The 26,767-nt window shown below is 40.5% G+C and overlaps 1 protein-coding gene across 1 annotated transcript in view; it reads left to right on the forward strand.

Moving 5' to 3' along the window:
- Positions 1 to 217: 217 nt before the first annotated feature.
- Positions 218 to 26,767, forward strand: part of LOC149524687 (uncharacterized) — a 65,954-nt gene continuing 39,404 nt past the window's right edge. Inside the window, exon 1 of the mRNA XM_089777159.1 lies at positions 218 to 380. Within this exon, the coding sequence (XP_089633285.1) occupies positions 218 to 380 (163 nt within the window). The remainder of the gene's footprint in view (positions 381 to 26,767) is intronic.

The following is a 26,767-nucleotide window of genomic DNA, read 5'->3' on the forward strand; positions in this document are numbered from 1 at the left end:
AGTGTCAGATCTTAGTTTATAAGGCGCGTAAATTAAAACATAAGTCTGGTTTAAAACTGGAAACCACAGGACTATATTGTTTAACAGAAATTTTAACAGCAATACCTCTAATGAACACACAAGGGGGCAGTCCCCTCTTTACATTAAATGAACCAGGAGGGGAAGTCCCTCAAGGTCCCTATACCTACAACAGAGTCAGCGGCGCTGCAGCCGATTGATGCGATGCTGGCGACCTACGACCTTTGGGCTAATTGAAAGCCTTCAGGGAGGAACTTCCAGGCGTCCCTTGTTGGGTGATCCTGTCGCTTGGCGACCTACAATCCTTTGGCTAATTGGAAGCCGCAGGAGAGGAACAGCCAAGGTGATCCCTCGAAGTGCCGGTTGAGTTCGGTGACGGTCGGTTCACCTTCCGTGAAGCCTCTGGTCTCCGGATCCTCTTCCTGTGCTTCGGTGCAGCAGGATCAGGCGATTGATGACTCTGTTCTATCTACTCTAATTCTATCCTAAAATAAAACCTTATCTAAATCGCGACGAGCCCGACGAACAAGCACGATGACGGCCGACATGCGTGGACCGACGCAACCTGCTGTACAAACTCGAGGACGATAGCTAATCTATCTAAAATACTAAACTAACTAACCTAACTAATCTATTTGAGGAGGTCTGGCCTTCCGCCAGCCTGACTCAAGAAAAATACTATATTATATAAAATAGAGGTAGCATAGCCTTCCGCTAGCTTCTCTAGAAGAATATCTCTACAGGACCTCTTTCATACACCTAGGACAAGGATGACTCACTCTCTCTGTAACCTAAGCTAAGCCTATCCCTAAGCCCGACGCCCCGACGCTGCAGGCCCCAGCTAGGTCCGGGAACCAGCACGAACTGACGTTTGGTCACACCTTATATAAGGTAGGTTCATACATATTCATTAGGACAAGGATGGTTTAAATTGATTGGATATAACAAAGATGCTCTTGCAGCGTGGTATGATTTGATTGGCTGATATGAATGCTCATGCATATTCATACTTATGCCAAGTTAACTGTCAGGTAGCTTAAGGTTTAAACTCAAACATTCTACCTGCACATTTGATGCCATACTCAACTGCAAAAGCAACTCTGCAAAGTTCTAAATACAAAATGGAGTTTTGGACTCCATTTTGGAAAGCCACAATTTAAACAGTTTCTCCATCATTAATGGTCTTTACACACATTTTCTTATAATTTGCAATTCCTCCCAGCATTTGACAAGAATACAGCACTAGATTATACCACTTAGATTCATTACAAGTAGTGGGCCTTAAAATTTACACAGTTCTTTTCTCTATTCAGCATTTCTGCCTTACAAACAGCTGGGTAATTCAGCAGTGGAGGGGGGAAGGTGACTCAAGGCTGCAGGAGAAACAAGGCTGGGAAGGCAAAGAGACAGGAAACTAGGAGGGATCAGATGAAAAATGTATCTGTGAAGTCTCCCTCAACACCCTTGTATGCCCCTTGATAGTACAGAAACTCCTCTTTCTGGATATCTTGTCTGGAAAATTTCTGTGTCAACGTGGACAACTTGCATGTCAATACATTCCTATTACCCAGACAGAAACATGGACAAACCAGAAAGAAGATCCTGAATATACAAATGCCGTGTTACAAACATCACAGCATGACAAATAATTATCCTATATGAAAATATAAAATCTGTACAAAGTAATAATAGTCTAAGAAACTTCTTCACCTTTCCAAAGCTGGCTGTTTTCACAGTAAATCCATTTTATATCAACAACTCAATATGGGCATATCTACAGTAGGAAATGATTTTGAAATAACTAAATTTGAAATAATAACTCTTGAAATAGCATGCCCATGCTACTCGGAAGCCTTGAAATTAGTCCAAGGCAGGCTCCTTTATTGTGGACATGCTACCTTGACTTAGAGACCCAGGAAGCAGGGGAGTAATTACTTCAAATTTCTCTGGGGGGTAGTTATATCAAAATAGCAGCAACAGAGTGTCCACATTAACATTGTTTCAAAATAAAATTTTCAAAATAAGCGTTATTCCCTGAGGGTATGTCTACACTACCCTCCTAATTCGAACTAGGAGGGTAATGTAGGCATACCGCACTTGCAAATGAAGCCCGGGATTTGAATTTCCCGGGCTTCATTTGGATGAAGCCGGCCGGCGCCATTTTTAAATGCCGGCAGTTCGAACCCTGTGCCGCGCGGCTACACGCGGCATGGAGTAGCTAGTTCGGATTAGGCTTCCTAATCCGAACTAGCTGTACTCCTCATTCCACGAGGAATACAGCTAGTTCGGATTAGGAAGCCTAATCCGAACTAGCTACTACATTCCTAATCCTAGGAAGCCTAATCCGAACTAGCTACTACATGCCACGTGTAGCCGTGCGGCACGGGGTTCGAACTGCCGGCATTTAAAAATGGCGCCGGCCGGCTTCATGCAAATGAAGCCCGGGAAATTCAAATCCCGGGCTTCATTTGCAAGTGCGGTATGCCTACATTACCCTCCTAGTTCGAATTAGGAGGGTAGTGTAGACATACCCTGAGGGTGCATCTACACACCACCCTAAACTCGAAATAAGATACGCAATTTGCACTACTCAAATTGTGTATCATATTTTGATTCTATTTTAAAATAGGTTATTTTGAAATTTGGTGCATCTACATAATGCCAATTTCAAAATAATGCACTTTTTCGAGACATCCCTTAACCCTCGTGGAACAAGGTTACATGGAAGCCAAAATAGTTCTCCTGTTATTTAAAAAAGTATTTCAAAATAATGGGCAGCTTGTAAAGACACGGGTAGATTCCTCCGGTATCCCAAAATAGCTGCACAGTATAGACATACCCTGAGGAAAGCAGGAGTACAGATTTCAAAATAACCAGCCAGTTATTTTGAAATAATGGGCTTGGTAGTATAGATTCTCCCCTTATTATTTAGAAATAAGAGGGGTTATTTTGAAACAACTCCATAGTGTCGAGTAGGGCTATGATAGGAAGTATATGGAAAAGTCAACAGTGTATTTTCATGTAGAAGCAAAAATAAATGTAAAGTACTTACACTTAAATATCAAGAATATTTCATATTTTAACTCAGATAACAGGCATTTTCTTAAACATCTATTAAAAGAAAGATGATGGTGTTATTTTCTATAGGGATTTAAAGCAAAGTACTTCAGAATGGAATATTTTCTCTCTCTCCTTTAATTCTTTCTGGTGGACAACAAACAGAAAAAGCTAGAGCCCAGATGGGAGGCTTTTTCTCAAGAGGATAGTTGTAATAGGCAGAAGGAAAGTGCAAGTAGGTGAAAAGGGAATAATAAATAACTGAATAGAAGCTGGAATGTTCTCTGCTGAAAACCCTGAGAAGTGGAAGCTGAGCGCTAAAAAAGGCATAGAAAACAGAAGGAAGGCTGAGAAATGCCACCCATGGCAATTAGTTTGAAATGCTGAGACTGAATCTGGTAGGAAATTTTATACCAGAATAATTTCTGTGCAGCTTCCACAAAATAGAAATTCTCCACAGGAAAATGTACGTATTTGTGAAAATTTGACTCTCCACTGGTAAAAACAAAATGAAAAAAATTGTTTTGGATTGGTTTGATCCAAATTATAGAATATTATACAATACTTCATTGTACTGAATATACTCTAAATATTTCTTTTTGAATCGGTAAAAAATAAACAAAAAATAATCAAACTGAATTTTCTTTTTTTTGCACATTATCATATGGGAATTGTAGTCCATTGTTTTCCCTAAACAGGGGTTCATGGAGGACTGCATTTCCCAAAATATAACATGGTCTAAACTGGATGATCCATCGGGGTGCCCATGGCATGCAAAGCATTATGGGAGATAGAGTCCAGCTATAGCCCTGACTTCCCACAGTTTCCTCTATGGTCCGGTACATTGTTCCCACCAAATGAGGATCAGCAGAAGAGCCTGGAAGGTCGTGAAAGTTGAAACTGTTTCTGACTTGAGGGCTGTGTCTAGATTGCACCCCTTTTCCATAAAAGGGATGCAAATTAGATACAGGGCAATTGCAAATGAAGCAGGGATTTAAATCTTCCCTGCTTCATTTGCATAAACATGGCTGCCATTTTTTTCCGGGCTCGGGGCTTTGCCGGCAAAAAGCGCCAGTCTAGACGGGGATCTTTCAGAAAATAAAGCCTTTCCCGAAAGATCCCTTATTCCTCTTAAAATCAAATGAAGCAGGGAAGATTTAAATCCCCGCTTCATTTGCAATTGCGCTGTGTCTAATTTGCATCCCTTTTACGGAAAGGGGGTGCAATCTAGACACAGCCTAGGTGTTGTAAAATAGTACTAGAGTGGCTGGTTGAGGGCACCCATGTTTTCTCTTCACGATGCAATAACATTGATGATAGACTTGCCTTTTTAGGGGCTTAGAATATATAAGAATTTAAAAATGTGGTATGTATTGCTCAGCTTCACCAGATTCTGGATTTGTCTTTGAAGCCAGTACTATGTAATTATTACTGCAACACAAGCAGCAAACTCTTTGAAATTTAAAATAAGAGAATATATTGTTAGCCCTCACTAGCTATGGTATAAATCTTGAACATCTAGTTTTTCTTATCTATTTTGGGGTATTTTATTATGTACCTCAAGGCTATTTTGATATAGTGCATATGTGAAATGTAAGGTGAGATTACTTATTTGGGGGATAGAGGAGTGAAGTGCTGTGCTGCTCAGTTGAGATGGTGAGTAATAATATGAGTATAAATTGGTATTCTTGCTTGGGAATTGTGATGTTCTCTGTCAGAGCCGGAGATGGCTGCACCCATGGGGTGAACTTCTTGGCATAGAAGCATATTAGAAGATCCATCAGCTTTTCCTTTGCTCTGCATGAGATGTAATTCTAGAAGTGTAATCTCCAGCAGGAACTGAAGAGCCTGAATCATGTCCATTGGTAAAAATTAGTAAGTCCATTGATATTAGCGAAATTTTTATATGAATTAAGACAATGTAGAAACATCAGATTAGGAATTTTGAGGTTAAAGTTGCTTCTTAAAAGTTAAAAACTTTTTTGGGGGATCTGCATGGTTTGAGGTAGGAATAATTTAAAGTAAATAAGAATCACTCAATCCATATCCACTCTCTTGGGCCACCTTAATGCTGAATCGCTGACAAGAGGAAAACTCATTTTCTGTACTTTAAATAGATTTTTCCAAGTAATGTCATACTGCACAAGAAAATATTTAGAACTTGATAACTCTGGCGATTTATATATTTCTTGTTTTATAATCCACCAAAATTGATCTTTTTTTAGAGGAAGAGTTTATTATCTGTAAAACTCCATGTTTCCAATGGGAACATGTTTTGTTTGAATTTTTTGACCAGCCCTATTATTTAGTAATGTTGTGTTGTTTCAATGTCCTAAGCAGTTGAGTCAATTGGTCTTAAATCTATATTTCTCATCTGCTTTAATTCCTACAGCTTTTCACTATGGCTGTCAGAACTGATATTAAAATCTGCAACCAAAGAAGCAGGGGTGGTGACTACTGTGTACTATAGTTGAGATATTTCCAGGTTTATCTTTCAATATGCAAATCACTCTGTAATTTTAAACGTTACGCTTCACTTGGTCAAATGATTTCCGGATACACTGTGATTAAAAGATGGGCCCAATCCACAAACCTCAGATCCAAAGACACATATCCCTAGAGTTTGTGAATGTTTAAACCTGGAGTTTTGGCTTACCATTATTGAGATAAGATCCATTGCAGATTTTATTCTGACAAAAAATTATATCATTTCAAGTATTTCTAAGAGTGAAGCACATTAGAATTTTTAAAACTCCTAGCAAAATGGATATTCTCATGCTGACAGTGTTTTCTACTTGCCACTTAAGTAGCATTCTGAAAGAATAGTTGCTGGAAAGATTGCACAATAAGAATTTGTGGGATTTTCCTGATGATATATTTGTCTCTCCAGCTATTATTCAGAAACTGATGATGCAAAATGGGCATTGGCAGATTTGGAATTAAAGGAGAAAAAACAGCAGTGTTGGACAAACTTGACTAATCTAGTGGTATTCCTTTGCTAGTTTTTTTATTATTATCTCCTCATTATCTGTCTGTGATTAATCAGGAATTAACGTGCATAAAATGTGCACTATCAGGCAGTGGCATTTCAGACTTTCCTAAATGTTTGTAAGGACAAAGTCAGTGTAATATTTGACAAGGAATATTCATCCTGGAGGATCTAGTTATTAAATCTCTTGCCAAGTTATTAGCCATTATTATCATCCCAAAAATGTGTGTACGTATGTGTGTGTGTACATATATATCTCCAAACAAAACAAAAAAAGAGTGTTCATGGTCTTCCAGAATTTTGGTCAGTGGTAAATGTCTATACTAGGAAATTATTTCAAAATCGTTTATTTTGAAAAAATAGCTCCTGAAATAACTATTTTGAAATAGCATGTCCTCACTATAGGGAATCCTCGAAATTAGTCCAAGGCAGGGTCCCTTAGGACGTGTCCAGACTCAGGGGTTTTTTCGGGAAAAGTAGCCTTTTCCCGAAAAAACTTCCCCTGCGTCCAGACTCAAGCCGCGTTCTTTCGAAATTATTTCGAAAGAACACGGCTTTTCTTTCGATGGCGGTAAACCTCGTTTCACGAGGAAGAACGTCTTCCTTCGAAAGTTCCTCTTTCGAAGGAAGGCGTTCTTCAATGTAAAGAGGCCGTCTTCGAAAGAGAGCATCCAGACTCGCTGGGTGCTCTCTTTCGAAAAAGCGGATTTCCTCTATCGAAAGATCCGCCTGCAGTCTAGACGCGATCTTTCGAAAGAGGCTCTTTCGAAAGATGCTTTCGAAAGAGCCTCTTTCGAAAGAAGCCTGCAGTCTAGACATAGCCTTAGGGTATGTCTACACTGTGGAGCTATTTTGGGATACCAGAAATATCCTGAAATAGCTATTCTGCGTCCATTGAAACAGCTCGTTATTTTGAAATAGATTTATAATGAGTGGCTTATTCTGACATCCTGGTAACTCTCATTCCACAAGGGTTAAAGGAATTTCTGAATAGCTCATTATTTCAAAATTTTAATTATAAAATAAGCTATTTTGAAATACAATAAAAATAAGCTACGCAATTTGCATGGCGCAAATTGCGTAGCTTATTTTGAGTTAAGGGTACTGTGTAGATGTACCCTACATATGAATGTGCTACCTTGACTTAGAGCCCCAGGAAACACTCAGAATTACTTTGAATGACTCTTGGGAATATTTATTTCAAAATAGCAGCTGTGTAGTGTCCACACTTACCATTATTTCGAAATATCTATTTTGAAATGAGCATTATTCCTTGTAGAAAGCTGGATTTATTATTCTGAAATAACCAGCCCCTTATTTCAAAATAATGGCGTGGTAGCGTGGATGCTCTGATTGTTATTTTGAAATAAGCGGAGTTATTTCTAAATAATTCTGTAGTGGAGACCAGGGCTTAAAGTAATTAAAATTAAGATAAATGAAAGATAGGGAGTAGGTACTTGATTTAGCTGTCCAATAAATCTGAGAAGCATGGAAAATTCTTTTCAGATTTGGTAGGAACTTTTGTAGTCATAAGGATTTATAGTATAAGGAAAAAGTTAGTACCAGATTCTGGAAGAGGTGCTAATATGAAGATATTGTCTGTTAGACTCTGTCAAAGATTCATGCAAGGGAAGGTGAGCAGTGCACCCTGACTACTTTCAAATTCTTTCAGAGAAGGAAACTGGCTATTCCTGAGGTAAAAATATAACAAAGAGAAAGAAAGAGGGTGCCCCACCACAGCTTGTAAAGTAGCCCCTGTGACAGCGTTTAAAAGATTGATAGTGGATGTCACTTTATGTCTCAGCCACATAAAGTGGTTGTGGTGCTGGAGTGCAAAATGGAAAGGAAAATGGAGAATCATTGGTTTGGCTTCCACCATGGAAAAGGATGTTGTATAGAAAAGACTCAGGTCTTGTCTAATTAGTGCATTAGTCCCCACCAGAGGAGGGGGACACATTATGGTACATGTGTTTTGTGCTCTAACTAGCCCATGTGGGACCCTGCAGGCATGGACTAAAAATTCTTTTCTGTACGTTAATGTAGACCAGTTTCCAATAGTCAGAACTACATGTACAGGAAACTTTTAGTGTATACCAGCAGGGTCTACATGGACCTATTAGAATGTGACATACTAGTGTACCCTAAAGTTTATATTCCACTAATGCATTTTTAGACAAAAGTGCTGATAGCTATATGAAGCAGCTTTCAGTTCAGTGATGATGAGACAAACTAGAAGTGGGCTCTCTGCACAGGAAAGAGAGCTTAAACTTGAGTCTCTGCAGAAACTGTTGCCGTATTTAGCTCCTGAGGCTACATTAATTTCTATGAGAGTAGGAAGAAAGCTGTGATCTGTGCTCATGTAGCTGGGTCAAATTGGCACTTGAAATGGAGACAAGCACTAATTTAAGCTTTCTCTCTGGTAGGTGGCTTTGCAGCTGAGTGGAATTCTGCTAAGCAACTCTCTTCTTTCTCACCTACATTCAGCATGGCTTAAATAGAAGAGTTTTTTATATGGCCAGTGATAGAGCTTTACTATTTTTACAGCAAAGAGTTTGACCCAATTTACTCCTATTTCTGATGGTGAATTTATTGTGAACAGACTTATATAATTCACAGGGGGTTTTTTTGGACAAATGTTTCTGAAAACATATTTCAGCATATGGATGACTGTAAGCTATTTGCAACAATTACTGCTTTGAGTATTCACTATTTTTACTGTGTAGTTGATAACCTGCTACTGTTTCCTTAATTGGATGTCTCCCAAATAAACTCAGTCCTTTCAACATTGCTGAGCAAACATTTCAACTGTAAAAACTTGTGCAAATAAGTTTTTGTTCTAGTCTTTTAGTAAAGATTACCATGAATAAAATTTCAGTGGCATAAATGCTCATATAAAGTAATTATATGGGCTCACAAATACTATCAAAGTGAATTACTAAATTTTAATTGAATGACAATTCAGAGTTATTTTTGAAGCATTTGGCCTCTCAGGACCGCAGTTTTGTCTCTTCGGAAAGACTTCCTGTAGCACAATTCATATGTTGAACTGGTTTTGACTCGGGGAAAGAGTGCCATTTATTTGCATTGCCAACACACTGTACTTCAACACCCATCCAAATCTGACCAGACCCACACATGCTTACCTAGAGAGATCTTAAAAAGACAAAGAACAAAAAGGAGAAATAAGGGAAAGAGATGAAATTAAAAGTATGAAACTCTCCAACATATTATGGTAATTTCTTCTTCTTTGACACACTCTAATTTCTCTCTAAGATGTTAAATATACACACAGGCATACCGTACATTGAACTGAAAGGGAATGTGCTGGTAATAATTTTAATTGGGCTGTTTATATTGTTCATTTGGTTAGGTTTGGTGAGCTGCCCTACTTTTAATGAATCATTAGGGCCCAATTCTGTCCTGAGTTCCTTTGGGTGCAATTCCCATTGAAGTGTGAATTTAGATTTTATTTAGAACTTTAATTGCATGTGCAGCAGCATGCTTGGCTCTTATGAATATTAATAGTTCTCTGTAAAGGCATGATGTACATAACAATGATGTTATAGGGAGAACAACTGCCTTGGTTTGAGTCTGGTCACTTCATATTATTCTTGTTTCCCTGTTGCCTTTCGCTTTTTAAAGATGTTTTGCTAAGTTGTGTGTGTGTGTATATATATATATATATATATATATATATATATATATATATATATATATATATCCAAAAAATCCAAATGTATAAAAAATTCTTTTCAAACTATGATACATTTTCACAAAACTGTCAATTTCCTCAACATTTGATATTTTATGAGCTCACTTAAATGCTTATTACCCATGGAATTAAGCTATGTTTAAGTTCAGTTCTTTGAAGAGCAATGCTGCCGTGAATAAAAGGAGGGAAAGCTGGATAAATGTAAAGAAAATCATAGAATCATAGAATACTAGGACTGGAAGGGACCTCGAGAGGTCATCAAGTCCAGTCCCCTGCCCTCATGGACCAAATACTGTATAGACCATCCCTGACAGGCATTTATCTAACCTACTCTTAAATGTCTCCAGAGATGGGGATTCCACAACCTCCCTGTGCAATTTATTCCAGTGTCTGACTACCCTGACAGTTAGGAACTTTTTCCTAATGTCCAACCTAAACCTTCCTTGCTGCAGTTTAAACCCATTGCTTCTTGTTCTATCCCCAGAGGCCAAGACGAACAAGTTTACTCCCTCCTCCTTATGACACCCTTTTAGATACCTGAAAACTAAATGGAGGGTTACTTCTTTGTGGATGCACAATTGGGAAGTTGCATCCTTTGTAGTATTCTAAGTTTCTTTTATCCATGGGGAGGGTCCTCAGATAATGTTTTCAAGGTGAACTTACGGAGTCTGATTCTTCATTCTCTTTCACCTTGTGTGGTTCCTTACACCTGTGCATAGTGGCTGTTAAATGGTACCATTTAAATATAACTACAGGGGTGTGTATAACAAGCCAGGATACAGAGCAATAGAGAATCAAGTCCATAAAATTTCTCTAATCCTCTTCAATCTCCATGAAAGGGTACAAATTGAGCCCTACCCAGTGTTCTATGGGAATTGCTGCCCAGATCAGGGCCTTTGGTAAGGTTGTCTTTACTAACAACTCTGAAAACCAACTGATAAAATATTAATGAGTCCAAATCAGTACAAAACAAAAACTGAAAACTTTCAGAGCTATGGGCAACTTTCTACAAATACAGGAAGTCTGAATGGGAAAGGGAGCTTAATGAAGTAAATGGAAAATAAACATTAGATAACTAAGAAGCCCAAGGCCAACATTTATATTTTGGATTAAGACTTTTATCCTTCTGAAAAAATACATACTTATGAATTATCAAAAGCATATTGTTTTAAAGCGCCAGATGGGAACAATCTGTTAGTGAATTGAATAGAAAAACAAATTACAGATAGCAATGGCAGCATTACATACACACAGGCTTTAAAATCACATACATTGTTTGACACACCTATTTCTTCTTTTATTACGATGTCGAGAATTAAAGATATTACATGTTGTTACTACTGAAGTAACAAATTTTTAAAAAAATGTTCTCACATTCCTTTTTGTCACTTTCATACTTCCACCATCCTAATATACAAGGATGAACTGTATTGTTCTCAGTCATCTCTCTTATGCAAACCTATAACACAGTGGCTAAATATATGCATCCTATCGCCCCAGTTACTAGGACCCCAGGCTAGCAAGTCATTTAAGCATGTAAATACTCGCATTGAAATCACATGTTTAAAGCTAAGCCAGTGTTTGTTTTGGTTGTTGGTGCTGATACTGATTTGGGGGCATATTTTTCCCTAGGTGATTAGTAGTAAAATGAAATTTGCCTTTCTTTTTTGCAACACTGAATATGTAGAGAGCAGCCTTTCACACTTCATTATAGTCAATGATTTTTCAGGATTAATGAATTCATTTACCAATAAATTTAAAAACACCACCATATTTTTCTCATTGAATTGAATGGCCAGACTCTCACCGGATTCAGTGGGAGTAGGACTGAGTTCATGGGGCTAGATTTTCAGAGATATGTAGGCACCTAAAGATGCAGATAAGGATAAGAACATAAGAATGGCCATACTGGGTCAGACCAAAGGTCCATCCAGCCCAGTAGCCTGTCTGCCGACAGTGACCAGCACCAGGTACCCCAGAGGGGGTAGACCGAAGACAGTGATCAAGCGATTTGTCTCGTGCCATCCATCTTCAGCCTCTGACAAACAGAGGCCAGGGACACCATTTCTATCCCCTGGCTAATAGCCTTTTATGGACCTAACCTCTATGAAATTATCTAGCTTCTCTTTAAACTCTGTTATAGTTCTAGCCTTCACAGCTTCCTCTGACATGGAGTTCTACAGGTTGACTACACGCTGTGTGAAGAAGAACTTTCTTTTATTAGTTTTAAACCTGCTACCCATTAATTTCATTTGGCGTCCTCTAGTTCTTCTATTATGGGGACTAATAAATAACTTTTCTTTATTCACCCTCTCCATACCACTTATGATTTTATATACCTCTATCATATCCCCCCTTAGTCTCCTCTTTTCTAAACTGAAAAGTCCCAATCTCTTGGTAGATTTGTGAAAGGTGACTATCCAGGTTTGGCAACAACTCCTGTGCCCACTGGTCCGGAACTAAACAAAACAAAACAAAAAATTGTTTTCTGCTAGATAAGACCCTACACATATAATATTGAAAGATGGTAAGCATTGAATGTAAATTGCATGGATCTGTGTTTTAAGGAGAATGCATTTTTGTTGTGATTATACTATAATTCTTTTATTCTATGTATTAGCTTTATTTTTTGTTCTAGATTTATTTCATGTTGTCCCAAACTAAGTCCATTGTAAATACATACCTAACTTATTACTTCACTATACCTAACAACAATTTAAATTATACCTAATTTAATTGGGCCACAGTTATTGCTGATGAACCACAAACAAGAAATAACTTGGTTTGAATCTCAGATCCCATGCAAGGCTTATAGTTGGGAAGACATTTTGTAAAGATCCCTTCTGATTAGGTAATTGACTTTGACCAGAAGTCATTGACAGACAATAAACATAAAGACAGAAATGTCTTAAAAAAATACAATTTTATTTTAACAAAGCCAAATGTCTGGGTTTTGTTTCTAGTTTTTTTTAAACAATGATGCCTTTGCTACTTCTCCCAATACCAGGTGCACCCCAGGAAAAGCCATTATTGGTTCTCTTGCAAGTACAATTGAGGTAAGCAAAGTGTCACAAGCTGAATATGATCATTTACTAGTGCTTTCATTTATTTTTTTTACCTAGATTATCAAATGTGACCTTTGCTAAAAGAGATACCAAATTCTGTGAAATTGTACTGAGCAATTCCATTTCCTAAGCTGCTTGTAGAAAATAGGAATATTTTGCTAATTTCCCTTTCCATGAGCACCATATTATTTTAACACAATTTTATGCAGAAATACAGAATATTAATTAAGAAATTATACTTAGATGGGACTTTGTGAACATTAACTAGTTAATGTAGTTATCAAAACATATATGTGAATCAGATAAATTTAATTATTCCCATTTAACCTATGGGAAGAGTGAGATCAAAACTAATCACAAGACCACAGGGGAAGCTGAAGTGTCAAATAGCATTTTTCAGCAGTTCCTGATATTCTGGAACTACACCATTTTTAATGTACAATTTATATAGGAAATACCCTGTCATTGCAATCTGCTTTGGGATTTGGGGGGTTCTGTTTACAGATTTCTAAATACTTCCCTAAAATACCAGTGCATTGGGATTTATCTGTGAAATGAGGTAGAAAAGATAGAAATATCAGAGGGACAGTACTAGCCCTATTGAAATCAATTATTGGTATTGACTTCGGTGGGGGGTCATAATTTCACTCTAGGAAAGAGATTTTTAAAAGCACTCGGTGTCAGTTTCACTGTCTTTCCACTGATGTCAATGGGAGTTCTACTAGTGACTTCAAAGGAAGCACAGTTAAGTCATCATTGAGCACTGCAGAAAATCCCATCCTAACCACATTTCTGTTTTTGTTTTCTTCTTTCTAGATTTTAAGTAACTTTCATGCTGGTGAAATGCACAGAATTGACAGTAAGAGACAAGGTGACTGAAGTGCTCTCTCTTATTAGACCAACTTCTGTTTGATGAAGGACACAACCTTCCAAGCTTATGCAGAGTTGGAAAAGAGGACTGAGTAAGTTTGAAAGCTTGTCTCTCTCTTATCAACAGAAGTTGGTCTAAGAAGACGAAGAACCTCAGAAACCTTGTCTTTCTGTGAGGAAGAAGCCTTTTTCTGAAAGAACTCTTTCAGAAAAAGGTGTGTGTGGATGGGGAAGAGGGTGTTCTCTTGCAAGAAGAGGAAAGAGGAAAAAGTACAAGTGCCCTGGTGGCCATTCCTCCCATAGTAATAACAGCTTACGTTTGAGATAGCATCCCTTCAGTGTGGATGCTCTCTTTCGAAAAAGTAGGTGGCTTTTTCAATGTGTGGATGCTCTTTTTCAGAAGAAGTTTTTTCAGAAGATCTCTCTGGAAAAGTTTCTTCCGAAAGAAGCCTGCCATCTAAACATAGCCTCATTCACAGAATAGCGTAGGCAGCATGTTTTTCATGTGCTATCTGCCTTTGTGCATCTTAACTGGTGGGGTTCATTTGTAGTGGGTGAGAAGTGTATGAGGTCTCTGGCTGTTCAAACCCAAAGAGAATATCAGTTGTGATGAGAACACATAGTCCATACTAACTGATTTAGAATAATCAGTCTATGAGCTGAAACCTGATTCATAACCATCAGCTGGTAAAAATAGTTTTCTGCCACTATCACCTGTATCAGGATTGGCATCTGCAAAGTGAAAGCTTTCGTACCTTTCTCCAGTCTTATAATATGCTCTCTGATTTATCCAAAAGATTATTTATAATTTATTAATTTACCAAACTCTTAGAAATAATCTATTCCATGCCTAGATTTTTTTTTCAGAAGAATTCCAACATTGTGCCCTAAATAATTTCTACTTCCCTTTTTAAATCTTGGCTGTGATCACTGGAGCACTTGAGAACATATAAGCTGAAATTTCCACCTGATAAAAGACAAGAACAATCCCTTCAAAACGTGAGCATCAATAAAACCTCCAGTCTGACATTGGTAGCTGGCATATGAAGTACTTCTCTGAAAATTGCAGGTTTTTTTTTTAATTTAACCTATAGCTTGAAAATTTAAAATACATTATCCTTTCCCTCCCAAAAGCTTCACTGTCAGTTACTAAGTAAAACCATCATTAATCACAAGTAGCTACAGTCATGTGGTGATTGTAATTTGGTCACAATGAACAAAAGACAAATGATATAGAATACTATTAGCCGTGATGGTTTTAATGTAGACATTTATCATTGATTTAGGTTCACTTGATATGACTTTGAGATAAAAACAGGGAAAAATTGCCTAGCTGTTGAAAATTTTATTGCTATTAAATCATAATTTTGGCAAAAACGTTCAAATAAGACTTGCAGAGTTTCCTTTATCATTTTATCTTTCCTAAAAGATAAAATTACAGAGGGAGGACTCAGAAGAAACCAGATGCAGTGCAATTAGAAAAGTGAATGCTGATTAGTTGTCATCTATCTAATTGCTAATAATAGAAGCAGAGGTTTTTTGGCAAGCTATCTATTTATAGGAGTCACAAGGCTTATCCAGCTCATCAGAACAGGTACGACACTATCAGAGCAAACGGGGGTGGGAGGAGATCTGCACATTCTTTCAGTAAAGTCTTCCCTCTCCCTCCTCCTCCTCCATAAAACTAGCACTGCATAATAATTCCATTGGCACAGAGACTGATGACATACTTAAGATAATCTTCATAATCTAATTTTTGTTCAGTGATGCTATCCAGCGGCATAAGGCAAATCGTTCTTTAGTGCGTCAAAAATTAAAAAGCACAAACAAGACTTTTGCTTCCTTTCCCTGTAGGATATCTCCTTATGTTGTGTGATGTAGCTACCAATGCTTTTCTTAGAAATAAACTTTGAGCTTACACTTAAAATTTGGCAGGTGAAATACAGGACTCAACATACAAATGTATCTGTAATTCAAAACTGCCATTAAACATTTAGCATGACTCCCCTATAATAATATTTGGACTTGTGCCGTTAATTCCTCATTAAGCCAAAAAGTGTCATTTTACAAGTATATTAGTATCCATTGTCATTTTTTTCTGGCTTAGACACTAGGTATGGGATCCACTAGGTCCATTTGTGGCTGTACAAGCCCCAAAATATTATGACTGTGCTTTAATTTGGTGATACAGGCTGTGAACTAGACAAGCTACCGAGTCCAAAGAAGCTGAGTTGTAACTTGGCATTATCCAAGTGGAAGGGAGATTATCGAAGTGGGAGGGAGTTAGTAGAGGTAGAGCTATAGCCATTGGGTATGTACATGGAACAAATCTGCAGGTCACGAATGCCATATGAACACAAGAGTTCATGGTAATGAATGCATCTGTCTGAGTTTGAAATAAGTGAGATGACTAACTGGGTGTCATCGACATATCACTTATCATAACATTTACCTTTTGAGGGTAAACATCTCTAGATTAAACCAGGTGAAAAAGAGAATCCTTGTAGGATATTATAGGTTATGTCTAAGCAAAAAGAAAAGTTAGAAAAAGATACACAAATTGCAAACCTCAATTTGCATATCTTTTTCCACTTTTCTTTCAGAAGTGGCTTTTCCGAAATTTGGCCTGTCTACACGGGACCAAATTTTGGAAAAATCTCCCCTTTCGATACATACCTTCTTCCTCATATAATGAGAAATATAGGGATGGCAAAAGAACACATCCACTTTTTTGGAAATTGTTCCCTGGAGGCAGCATATCTTGTTCAGGATAACTGGTATCTCAGAAAAGCTCTGCAGTCTAGTCATAGCCATAGTGAATGAGATTAAAACTGTGTCTGTCTGTCTGTCTTTCTGTCTGTCTTCAGAGATAATGACTACAGAATTACCTGCACAATACAACTTTATCTATTGATTAGTCTCAGACAATTACAAATAAAGTGGTGTCTAATTAAGCCTTATCTGGTGTCTTCTGTCCTTCTTCTAGTATAGCTTGAAGAACTCCATAGTGAAGAGCCCAACAAACAATAATCTTTCTAAAGGTTTTTAGACCATCCTTTGATATTTAATAGAAAATTATACCCCTTTTACAAGACTTTAGAGGATAGCTTGAAATCATAAGACATATAAGAGAGGGATCTTTCTCTATTCAACTCTATGGGTATTATAGTAATTTCTGTGCAACCTTTTTTGTTTTATCCACGTTTAAATTCTCCAGAGCTTTTTCATGGGGTGTAACCTGGTAGTGTCATCATTATTTAATAAACAGCAATATAGTATTTATTTACATGATGCATTGTATTTGGCATCTCAAAGCACTTACACTGCTCCTGATTACTGAAGCTGAATTCAATCAATAATAAATTCAAGACTTATTAGTTGGTTTTTAGTAAATAAGGTTTTTTAATTCATTGTGTGCACTTTTTATTATTCTGTTTGTCAAAATATATTTAAAATTTCTTTTTACCATTTCTAAAAAATTACTTCGAGATACATTACTCACGGGCACATTCTTAGCTTTGGAATCAGCTGTGAAATGCAGCATGGTAAAATAAAATAACCTTTACAATCCCTGGTAGCTGCCACTGAAATGAACCTTCAGAATCATTGTTTTCCCTTTCCTGAAGGACTCCCTGAGGATTACATTGAAAACAATTCTGTCTTGCTGTCTAACACAGTTCATATAACAACTCCAACCTAGAGTGACATTGGTGAACTCCTGTGTTGTATTACACTGGATAATACTGTATATACTGTACATCAAGGTGTTTGAGGATTCTTATCCTTCACATGTAGGTTCCTAAGAGCTCTAATTGCCTCACAAAAGGAGAAAAGGATAACACCTAAGGAGTAGAGCAATGTAGCCCTGCACCGTTGGAGGCATATTGCTGCCTGAGCACGAGAAGTAGCATAGACAGGTGGACAGTATTCTTTGCTACGTCTTTAAAAGGATACAGCAAATGTTCACCCATTGCAGCAATGTTGATCCATAAGGTTACAAAGCTATGGGTTCATCTCACCCACAAATACTCCCTGTATTTCCTAGCTCACTAAAAGCCAAATTCCACCCATTCTGGGATGGTCATATTTTAGCCCATAATGTCGCTGATATTCTCATTATTCTCAAATAATAGAAGTCACTGTATTTAAAAATACAAATAATACCTTCACTCAATTTTGTGACTTTCCAAATATTCAAACATCTGATTCTGTGAAATTAGATTTTCAGCTCAACCTTTTGATAATGGATTGGGTAGTATGGGCCCGTAACGCTAGAGATGTTTTATATGTTGTGCAGTATATGTGTTTCCAGTGCTGTTTCAGGCTGTGTCGCTCTATGAAGATTGTATGAGTCTATGCAAAGGATACTCATCAAGTGGTGCAGTCATACCTTACCCAAAGTGTTAACTGCTGACTAGAGTTGATTGGGAATCTTTTAAGAAAATGAGGGGGGTTTTGGTCCAAAAATTCCTCAATTTTTTAAAAGTTAAACCAGAAACTTTTCACAAAAACTTATGGCCCAGAGTACTTTCCTGAGATATAGGACAAGCACAGTCACAACACTGTTCTGCCTGATACAGACCAGGGACTATGAACCTAGGTCTTTCACATTTGAGATAAATTCCTTAACCATGTAGTTGTTCTGGAGTAAACATGTCTGAATTTTTTCCTTAAAATATTCAAAAGATCAGTTGTATTTTTGTTCTAATATGGAATAAACAAAAAAATTGAAATCCTCAATTTTTCACAAAATGGAATCTTGGGTTTCCAGTCATCCCAACTGTTGGATCATTTGAAAGGAAAAAGTGGAGTGGAATAAGGTGCGAATTGGAATTGCTCTGGAATGCTTTCTTTTTATTTGGGGGGTGAAAATGAAAGTTGGTGCTGAAGACAAATGAGTGCTGCACAATTCTGCCTATTCAGAGATTCCAAGATATAGGCCTAAATTATTTCTTGACAAGACTACCAGTTCTACAACCGGATATATGCCAGTAGACTCTGCTTCTGAAATGAATCCAGTGTAGAATTTGAGACACTTGATGGCTATTTCAGGACACGCTTGCCTTTGGATACACTAACTTGTCTCAGACTGACCTCAAGGAAATCTACCATTGAGGATTCAATCACAGAATTCAGTCCACATAGTGTGTCTAACTGTGGGTCAGTAAACTACCATCAATACCAGTATGTGGCGGGGGGCATTTCCAAGCTTTAAAGACTTCCTAAAACATTTAATTATGTATTTTATGCATCTATATTTTTTCTTTTCAATGCTGCAAGCTTGATTTATCTAAAGAGATTCTGTGCCCAGTGTAGAAATACAGACTAAACTGTGCAATCTTTTCTGAGCTATGTTGCTTGCTGTGCACATCAATGAATAATATTCACATCACACTCAGACAGAAATTCTCAAAAAGCTCAGAAGTCTCAAGGTCAGGAAAAATGGCACAGTCTAATTCTAAAAATGTTTTAAGTTGTCTGGTAAAAATATCCAATAATCTGTGTGCAGTGGTATACTTTCATCATTTTTATTTATGGTAGATCTTAACTGGTATGGGCTATAATGCTTTCAGCCTTCCATAAACCCACAACAATACAGTAAATTGTTGGCACCCACATCAGTAATAGTAAAGATCCTTTTTTATATATATGCTGGATTACAATAACTGTTAGAATAACAGGAGTCTAAAGTGTATTTAAGGTCTTTAGTATTGTGTAACTGCAAGAAGCTGGCACTGTGATTGACAATTATTGTTATTAAATATCACCAATACTAAAGTCTCTGTGTAGGAAAGTTGACTACACACAAATGTCAGCTCAAACCAAGACACATATGTAGCTTTAAAATATCATGAGAGAGATCCATACAGGACTGCATGTTTTGAAACAGTGATAACTTGAACTTGATGGGAAGATGTAGCTCAGTTTATGCACTCAAATCTTTATAAGAAGTAGCATTGTATTGCTTTCCTACCATTGTCATCTTCACTGGCTTCCTACCCATCTTAGAATTTGAATACAAAGCTGTCCAATCAAAGCTGTCTCCATAGTCTTATTCACTCCCTATTTCAGAGAGCTTATTCTCTCTGGGTACATCTACACTAGCCCCCTAGTTCAAACTAGGGAGGCTAATGAGGGTGACCGAAATTGCTAATGAAGCACAGGATTTAAATATCCCGCGCTTGATTAGTGTATTCCCGGCCGGTCGCCATTTTGGAAACTGGCTAGCCCGAAGTAACTGCCTGTGTCTATAAGCGACAGAAAAGCGGGATTCCAAGATAAACCCCTTAATTTAAATTAACTGTTTCTCCTCATGGAATGAGGTGTAAGAATTAATTCAGACTAAGAGGTTTATCTTGGAATCCCGCTTCTCTGTCGCATATAGATGCGGGCAGTTACTTCGGGCTAGTCAGTTTCCAAAATGGCGATCGGCCGGGAATACGCTAATCAAGCGTGGGATATTTAAAGCCCGTGCTTCATTAGCAATTTTGGTTGCCCTTATTAGCCTCCCTAGTTCTAACTAGGGGGCTAGTGTAGACATACCCTCCCATATTTCTGTCCTTCCTCTATTTCAAAGTTATTTGAAATGACACACAGATGCCAATTTTTCCAGATACCCCTGCTTCTTAGTCTTCTCTGAGCTGACTTCATTTGTAATTGACTCCTCTCCCTCAGTATAATTTGCAGGTGGTAAAAAATTGTTTCTGACTGATTATCATCAAAATATAAATGTCCCTCCCCCCTTTTGAAAGAAGCTCTGTGAATGTAATAAAATCAGTGGAATTGGATACCTTTTGCTGAAGATAAAATCTATTCCTACTGTACAATAGCTTTTGAGGGGCTCCAGACCTCAACAATTAATCAAAATCAAGAACCAACAACTTTTATGACAGATTGGTATACAAGATGCCACACATCCTTCCTGATATTAGATTTAGATTAACTATATTATCACAAAAAGGCAAACTCTACCCTTTCAGGGGTGATGAGAGAGTATGTGTAAGTAAGGCATAAAAGGAATACTTCTTTACTATAATATAAATACCCGTGGACACTGATTTATATTCTAAGATCCAAATCTGCAGACCTTGCTTATGTAAAATGCCCACTGTATTCTTCATGAACTTGATTGTACAAGGACTGGGGCCATATGCCATGTAACTGTTTTTTAAGCAGTGAATCCAGTGTGGGATTCTACTTGAAGGTCAATGGCATGATGCAGTCTTCAGAAAAGTCTTCAGGACTGAGCTAAAAGTGAATTGCTGTTTATTTGTTCAAAGACTGAAAGATGTGTTTACTGAGAAACAATAGCAAGAGGATTCTGTAATGAAGCTACATGTGGGTGTGGATATATGGTTCTGCTCAGTCAGATTCTTCTGAAGATTAATGCTTTAAAGCTTCCACTGCTGAGACAACACAAAATACATTTTTTAAAAGCCCTGAATCTTATTTATTTAGTAAATCTCTTCATTCAAAATGTTATAATGTGATTTGCTTTTCTTCTAAGATCTTAGAATGGACAACTGCATTAAATGTAATGAGTTTACTTCTGATGAAGTAGATTATCTTCTTGACTTACATCATACTTGTTTAATAACTATACAGTTTCCGGAAACTCTTATAGTAATGTGTATCATACATAGGAATGACATAAAGTCACAAATGACCACCCAACAAGCCATTAATTTTGCTTAAATTAGGAAAAGAATTATTCAAAAAATGCCTTTAAAGAAAATAACTTTATGGAATGATATCTTATTGAATAAATACTGCAAACAGCTAGGTCTGAAACTGAAAAATGTAAATTACAGTATTGTACACGACAGTACTAGAGTGGCAAGTGCACAGATTTGTATTTTGGGGCATTTCTGAGAGATCTGGACAACTCTTGATGCCAAATACCTTTGTGTCTCAAAATGTCTACAAATAAATAAAAATCTCCTTCGACTCAAGAGTTTCTGATTTGTGAATTATGCAAAAGACAGAGGAGGAGCTTTTTCTCTAGAGGCCAGGGGATTAAGCACTCTTCAATCTAAAACCTTCTTGGCTCTCTGCCACTGAATGACTTTAACAATAATGTGCATTTACAGAGCACTATGCAAACATTATTAAAGATACGTCTTTCTATGTTTCTGTGGGAAAGTGCTATTTTGTTTAGAAAGTGTAAGCAAATATAGATAGGTGTTAGGTAGAATATAATTAACCACTAATTTTTCTTGTGTATTTTTCTTCATCTGTTTTTTCAATGGAAAAATGATTGTTTTCTGTCATAAAAGATATAATTAACTTACTATTTTGCTCATTCTAGAATTATAGGAACTTAAAAGTTATTCATGAAAGGGAAGCACCAGATTTAAAATGGTGTAACTCTTAGGAAATTATAATATCATGGTATATCAGGACCCTCATCTTCTGTCTAGGACACCATTATCCTTTTTACACTAATCATAAGCTTCCTCAATCAATGGAGTGTTTTGGATCAGTGGTTCTGTCAGGGGAAAATTGCTAAGTATGCATGAGGGGGATAGTTAAGACTGTGTGTCAAAACTTGCCATTTCCTCGTGTGTATAGGCATGTGTTGGGGGGCAACATTGCATTTATTCAATCTGTATTCCCTTTAAGACTGTTTATGGAATAGATACACAGAACATAATCCATCTTCATGGTCTATGTTCTATATATACAGTAAGCCAATGTGTTTTCCCAGTAAAACAGTATCATTCCAAAAAATCAGAATGCTATAGGCATTTATGAGTATTGACATTGCATTCTCGACTACTGAATTTGTCTTATTGCATTAGGCACCAACAATAGAGCCAGAATTCTAGAAACTCTAATCCTGATTTGTGTATCTGAAGGTATGTCTACACTACAAAGTTAGTTCGAACTAACGTCTGTTAGTTTGAACTAACTTTCATAGGCGCTACACTAGCGCTCCGTTAGTTCGAATTTAATTCGAACTAACGGAGCGCTTAGTTCGAACTAGGTAAACCTCATTCCACGAGGATTAAGCCTAGTTCGAACTTACTAGTTCGAATTAAGGGCTGTGAAGACCCTTAATTCGAACTAGTGGGAGGCTAGCCCTTCCCAGCTTTCCCTGGTGGCCACTCTGGCCAACACCAGGGAAACTCTACTGCCCCCCTCCCGGCCCCGGAGCCCTTAAAGGGCCACAGGCTGGCTACGGGGTTTGTACCAGTTGCAAGGCTGCTAGCACCTGTGCCAGCCCACCCAGCAGCTGACACCCCATGAGCCAGCAACCCGATGCCACCCAGCCCTCCCCCTCTTCCCGGGACCAGCCTGGCGGCTCCCAGGAGCCTGCCCGGGGCCACAAGAGGCGAGCGCCCGCCTGGTCAAGTGCGGAGATCGTGGACCTCATCGAGGTTTGGGGGGAAGCCTCCAATGTCCACGATCTCTGCACTAGCCACCGGAACGCGGCAGTCTACGGCCGCATGGTTGCCAGCCTGGCCGCCAGGGGCCACCAGCGCAGCCGGGAGCAGGTGCGCTGGAAAATTAAGGACTTGTGGCAGTCCTACTCCCGGGCCTGCCTGCCAGGGGCCGACCCGGAGGCGTGCCCCCACTTCCAGGCTCTGGACCGCATCCTGGGGGCTCATGCTGTCTCTGCCCCCTGGGAGGTGATAAACCCCGGGGCAGAGGGACCGCTCCCAGACACGGAGGAGGAGGAGGAGGAGGGATCCGAGAGCCAGGAGCCTGCCGGCAGCCTGCCCAGAACCCAGGACACCCGAGGCACCCCACAGAGCCGCTCGCCTGTGTCGTCCGAGGCCGGGGAGGCGTCCACATGTGAGTACCATCATGATCCCCTTATGTGTACGGGGGGCTGGGGCGAGAGGGAGCCCAGGGACCGTGCGCCTGGGCCTTGCCAACCACGGAGCAGCAGCTGGGGATCCTGCAGGGGCCCTGGCCTTGCAGTGGGGAGCTGGGTTTCACACACCTGGGCCCCTGGGGTAATTGACCGCTGTTCTTGTTTCACCACAGCCGCAGCACCTGGGACTGCAGGGCACACCACCCCACCTGCAGCAGCCGCCCGCGCCCGGGCCAGCAGGAGAGCCAGGAACCAAGAGGACTACCAGAGGTGGCACCTCCGGTTCCTGGAGCACCAGCTCCGCATCCAGGACCACTGGGTCCAGGAGGACCTGACGCTGCGCCGGAGGAGCTTGGAGGCACTGGAGGAGCAGGGCTGTGCCCTGCAAGGCCACCTCCAGAGCCTGCTCGACAACTTCCCCTCCTGCTCCTGCTCCCCCTCCAACTCCCCCTGCTCCCGCTCCTGCTCTCCCTGCTCATCCTCCTGCTCCCGCTCCTGCTTCCTCCACACCCCCCGTCCCTCCTGCACCACCTTCCACAACATTCCCCACCAACACCCCTGGACCCGCAGTGTTGCGAGACAGGAGAGGCAGCCGGACCCCCACCCCTGAGCTTTCCTTTCCCTTCCTCCCTTCCCTCCCCTTCCAGCTCCCTCATCCCAGGTTTCCCCCTCCCCTCTCCCACCCTCCTTCCTCCCTCCCCCCACCCCAGTTATGTTAAATAAAAAGACGTTTTTGTGTGAAAAACAGGTGTCTTTATTTGACAGTAGGTAGGAAGGGGAAAGCGGAAGGGGGTAGGGTGGAAGAAGGCCCCAGTGGGGCATGCAGGGAGAGGTCAGTCCTCCTCCTCCACCAGGAAGCTCTCCCGCAGGGCTTCCCAGATCCAGACGGCCCCCCACTGGGCTTCCCGGACGGCGGTGGTGCGGGGCTGACTGTAGTGTCCAGCCAATGCGGTCAGCCTCAGCCATCCAGGCTGGCAGGAAAGCCTCCCCCTTTCTCTCACATAAATTGTGGAGCACACAACATGCTGCCACCATGGGAGGGATGTTGTGCTCGGCCAGGTCCAGACAGGTGAGGAGGCATCGAAAGCGGGCTTTCAGTCGCCTGAAGGCCCCCTCCACCACGATGCGGGCCCTGGTCAGCCTGGCATTGAAGGCCTGGCAGGAGGGATTGAGGTACCCCGTGTAGGGCTTCATCAGCCACGGCTGCAGTGGGTAGGCGGCATCCCCCACCAGGCAGACAGGCATGTCCATGTCCCCAACCCTGATGTGGCGGTCAGGGAAGAAGGTCCTGTCCTGCAGCCGCTGGCACACGGAGGAGTTGCGGTACACCCAGGCGTCGTGTGCTTTGCCGGACCAGCCCACATTAATGTCCGTGAACTGTCCCCGGTGGTCACACATGGCCTGCAGGAGGATGGAAAAGTACCCCTTGCGGTTCACTTAACAGGACACCTGGTGTTCCGGGGCACGGATGGGGATGTGTGTCCCATCGGTGGCCCCCCCCCCCGCAGTTGGGGAAGCCGAGGGCACCGAATCCCCGGATGACGGCGTCTGGGTAGGCGAGGTGGACCACCCTGCGGAGCAGCACCCGGTTGATGGCCTTGACCACCTGCGGAGAGAGACACAGCAAAGCGCCAATCAGTGGGGCGCCCGGGTGGCTGGGAGCATTCGTGTCCTGGCAGTGCCCCGCGCCCCACTCCCGGAAGCACCCCCCCTGGCGGCGTGTAGTACGGCCGGGACAGACCGACCCCTTTGTCCCTGGGGCGGCCCATCCCCTCCTTGCAGCCCCCCCTCCTCCCCTGGCGCAGTGGCCGACGAGTGCCATACCTGCATGAGCACCGCTCCGACGATGGATCTCCCCACGCCGAACTGGTTCCTGATGGATCAGTAACTGTCCGGCGTGGAGAGCTTCCAGAGGGCGATGGCCACCTGCTTCTGGAGGGGGATGGCGGGTCTCATGTGAGTGTCCCTTCTGCGCAGAGCAGGGGCGAGCCACTCGCAGAGCTCCAGGAAGGTGTCCCTCCTCATCCTGAAGTTCTGGGTCCACTGTCAGTCTTCCCAGCGCTCCAGGACGATGCGGTCCCACCAGTCGCTGCTGGTGTCCAGGCGCCAGATGCGGCGGGGCTTGCCAGTGCCGGGGGGCCGCCGCAGCTCCTCCATGGCCCCCAGGGCAGCCAGGTGGAGAGGCAGGGGGCTGACGTTCCCCAGGTGGTGCCAGGCAGCCTTGAGTCATTGCTGGCAGGCTTGCAGCAGCAAGTCCAGAAAGTGCACCAGAAGGTGCAGGGCGAGCTCTGGCTCCATGTTGCCACCTGCGGCGGCATCCCCGAAGGGAACCACCGACACAGACGGGCACAGAGACCAACGCTTTGCTGTCCCTCGGCGAGGTTGGCAAGCAAGCAGGAAAAGCTGAGAACCGGCTGTCCAGGGGGGTCCCTTTAAGCATGATCCTCAGATAGCCTCAGACAGCAGCCACACAATGCAACTACTGACCTGATGCCCTGCCAGAACCGGTTTCATCTGCCCTTAAATGCGCCTTATTATCTCTACTAGATATTAGCAAAGTTTTTCAGTTCTGATTTTACATTTGATATTTCTGTATTTTTTCTCATGGAATACCTATAATCAGTAATTTCTTTTTTAAAGTTTATTGTTACCAGGGTACCATGCCAGACTATTAATTAACTGATATATTCTGTAGACTAATGTTTAGTTTGTGTCAAAGCATGTGTATATTAGCTTAGTGGATTCCAATGCTAATATTAGAATTGGATAAAAGGAGAAGGACATTTGGACTTTGATGCCATCCTAATGTTCTTTTTTTTTTACCAAATGTTATAATTTATTTTAGTGCTTGTTTATATATAATAAGTGGCTTTTGAAGTATAATTTTCATTTGATTTATAGGAAGTATGGAAGGACCCACCCTGCCTTAACTAGGAGATAATTAATGAGCCGAAACTCAAAAATGAGTCCTACAAAAAAGTGGAACATAGGTCAAATTTTAAAAGGATGAATGTAAACAATAACACAATTATTCAGTGACAACATTAAAAAGATAAAGACACAAAACAGGATTAAACCAGCTGGAGACACAAAGGCGACAAGAAAATATTCTACAAGCATGCTTAAAGCAAGAGGAGACCAAGAGCAGGGTTGGTCCATTACCAAATGAGAGGGGGAAAAACAATATCAGAAAATATGGAAATAGCAAAGGATCTAAATGGCTTTTTTTGGTTTCA

Source organism: Pelodiscus sinensis, chromosome 3 (assembly GCF_052426305.1).
Source record: "Pelodiscus sinensis isolate ZL-2025 chromosome 3, ASM5242630v1, whole genome shotgun sequence".
Classification (NCBI taxonomy): domain Eukaryota; kingdom Metazoa; phylum Chordata; order Testudines; family Trionychidae; genus Pelodiscus; species Pelodiscus sinensis.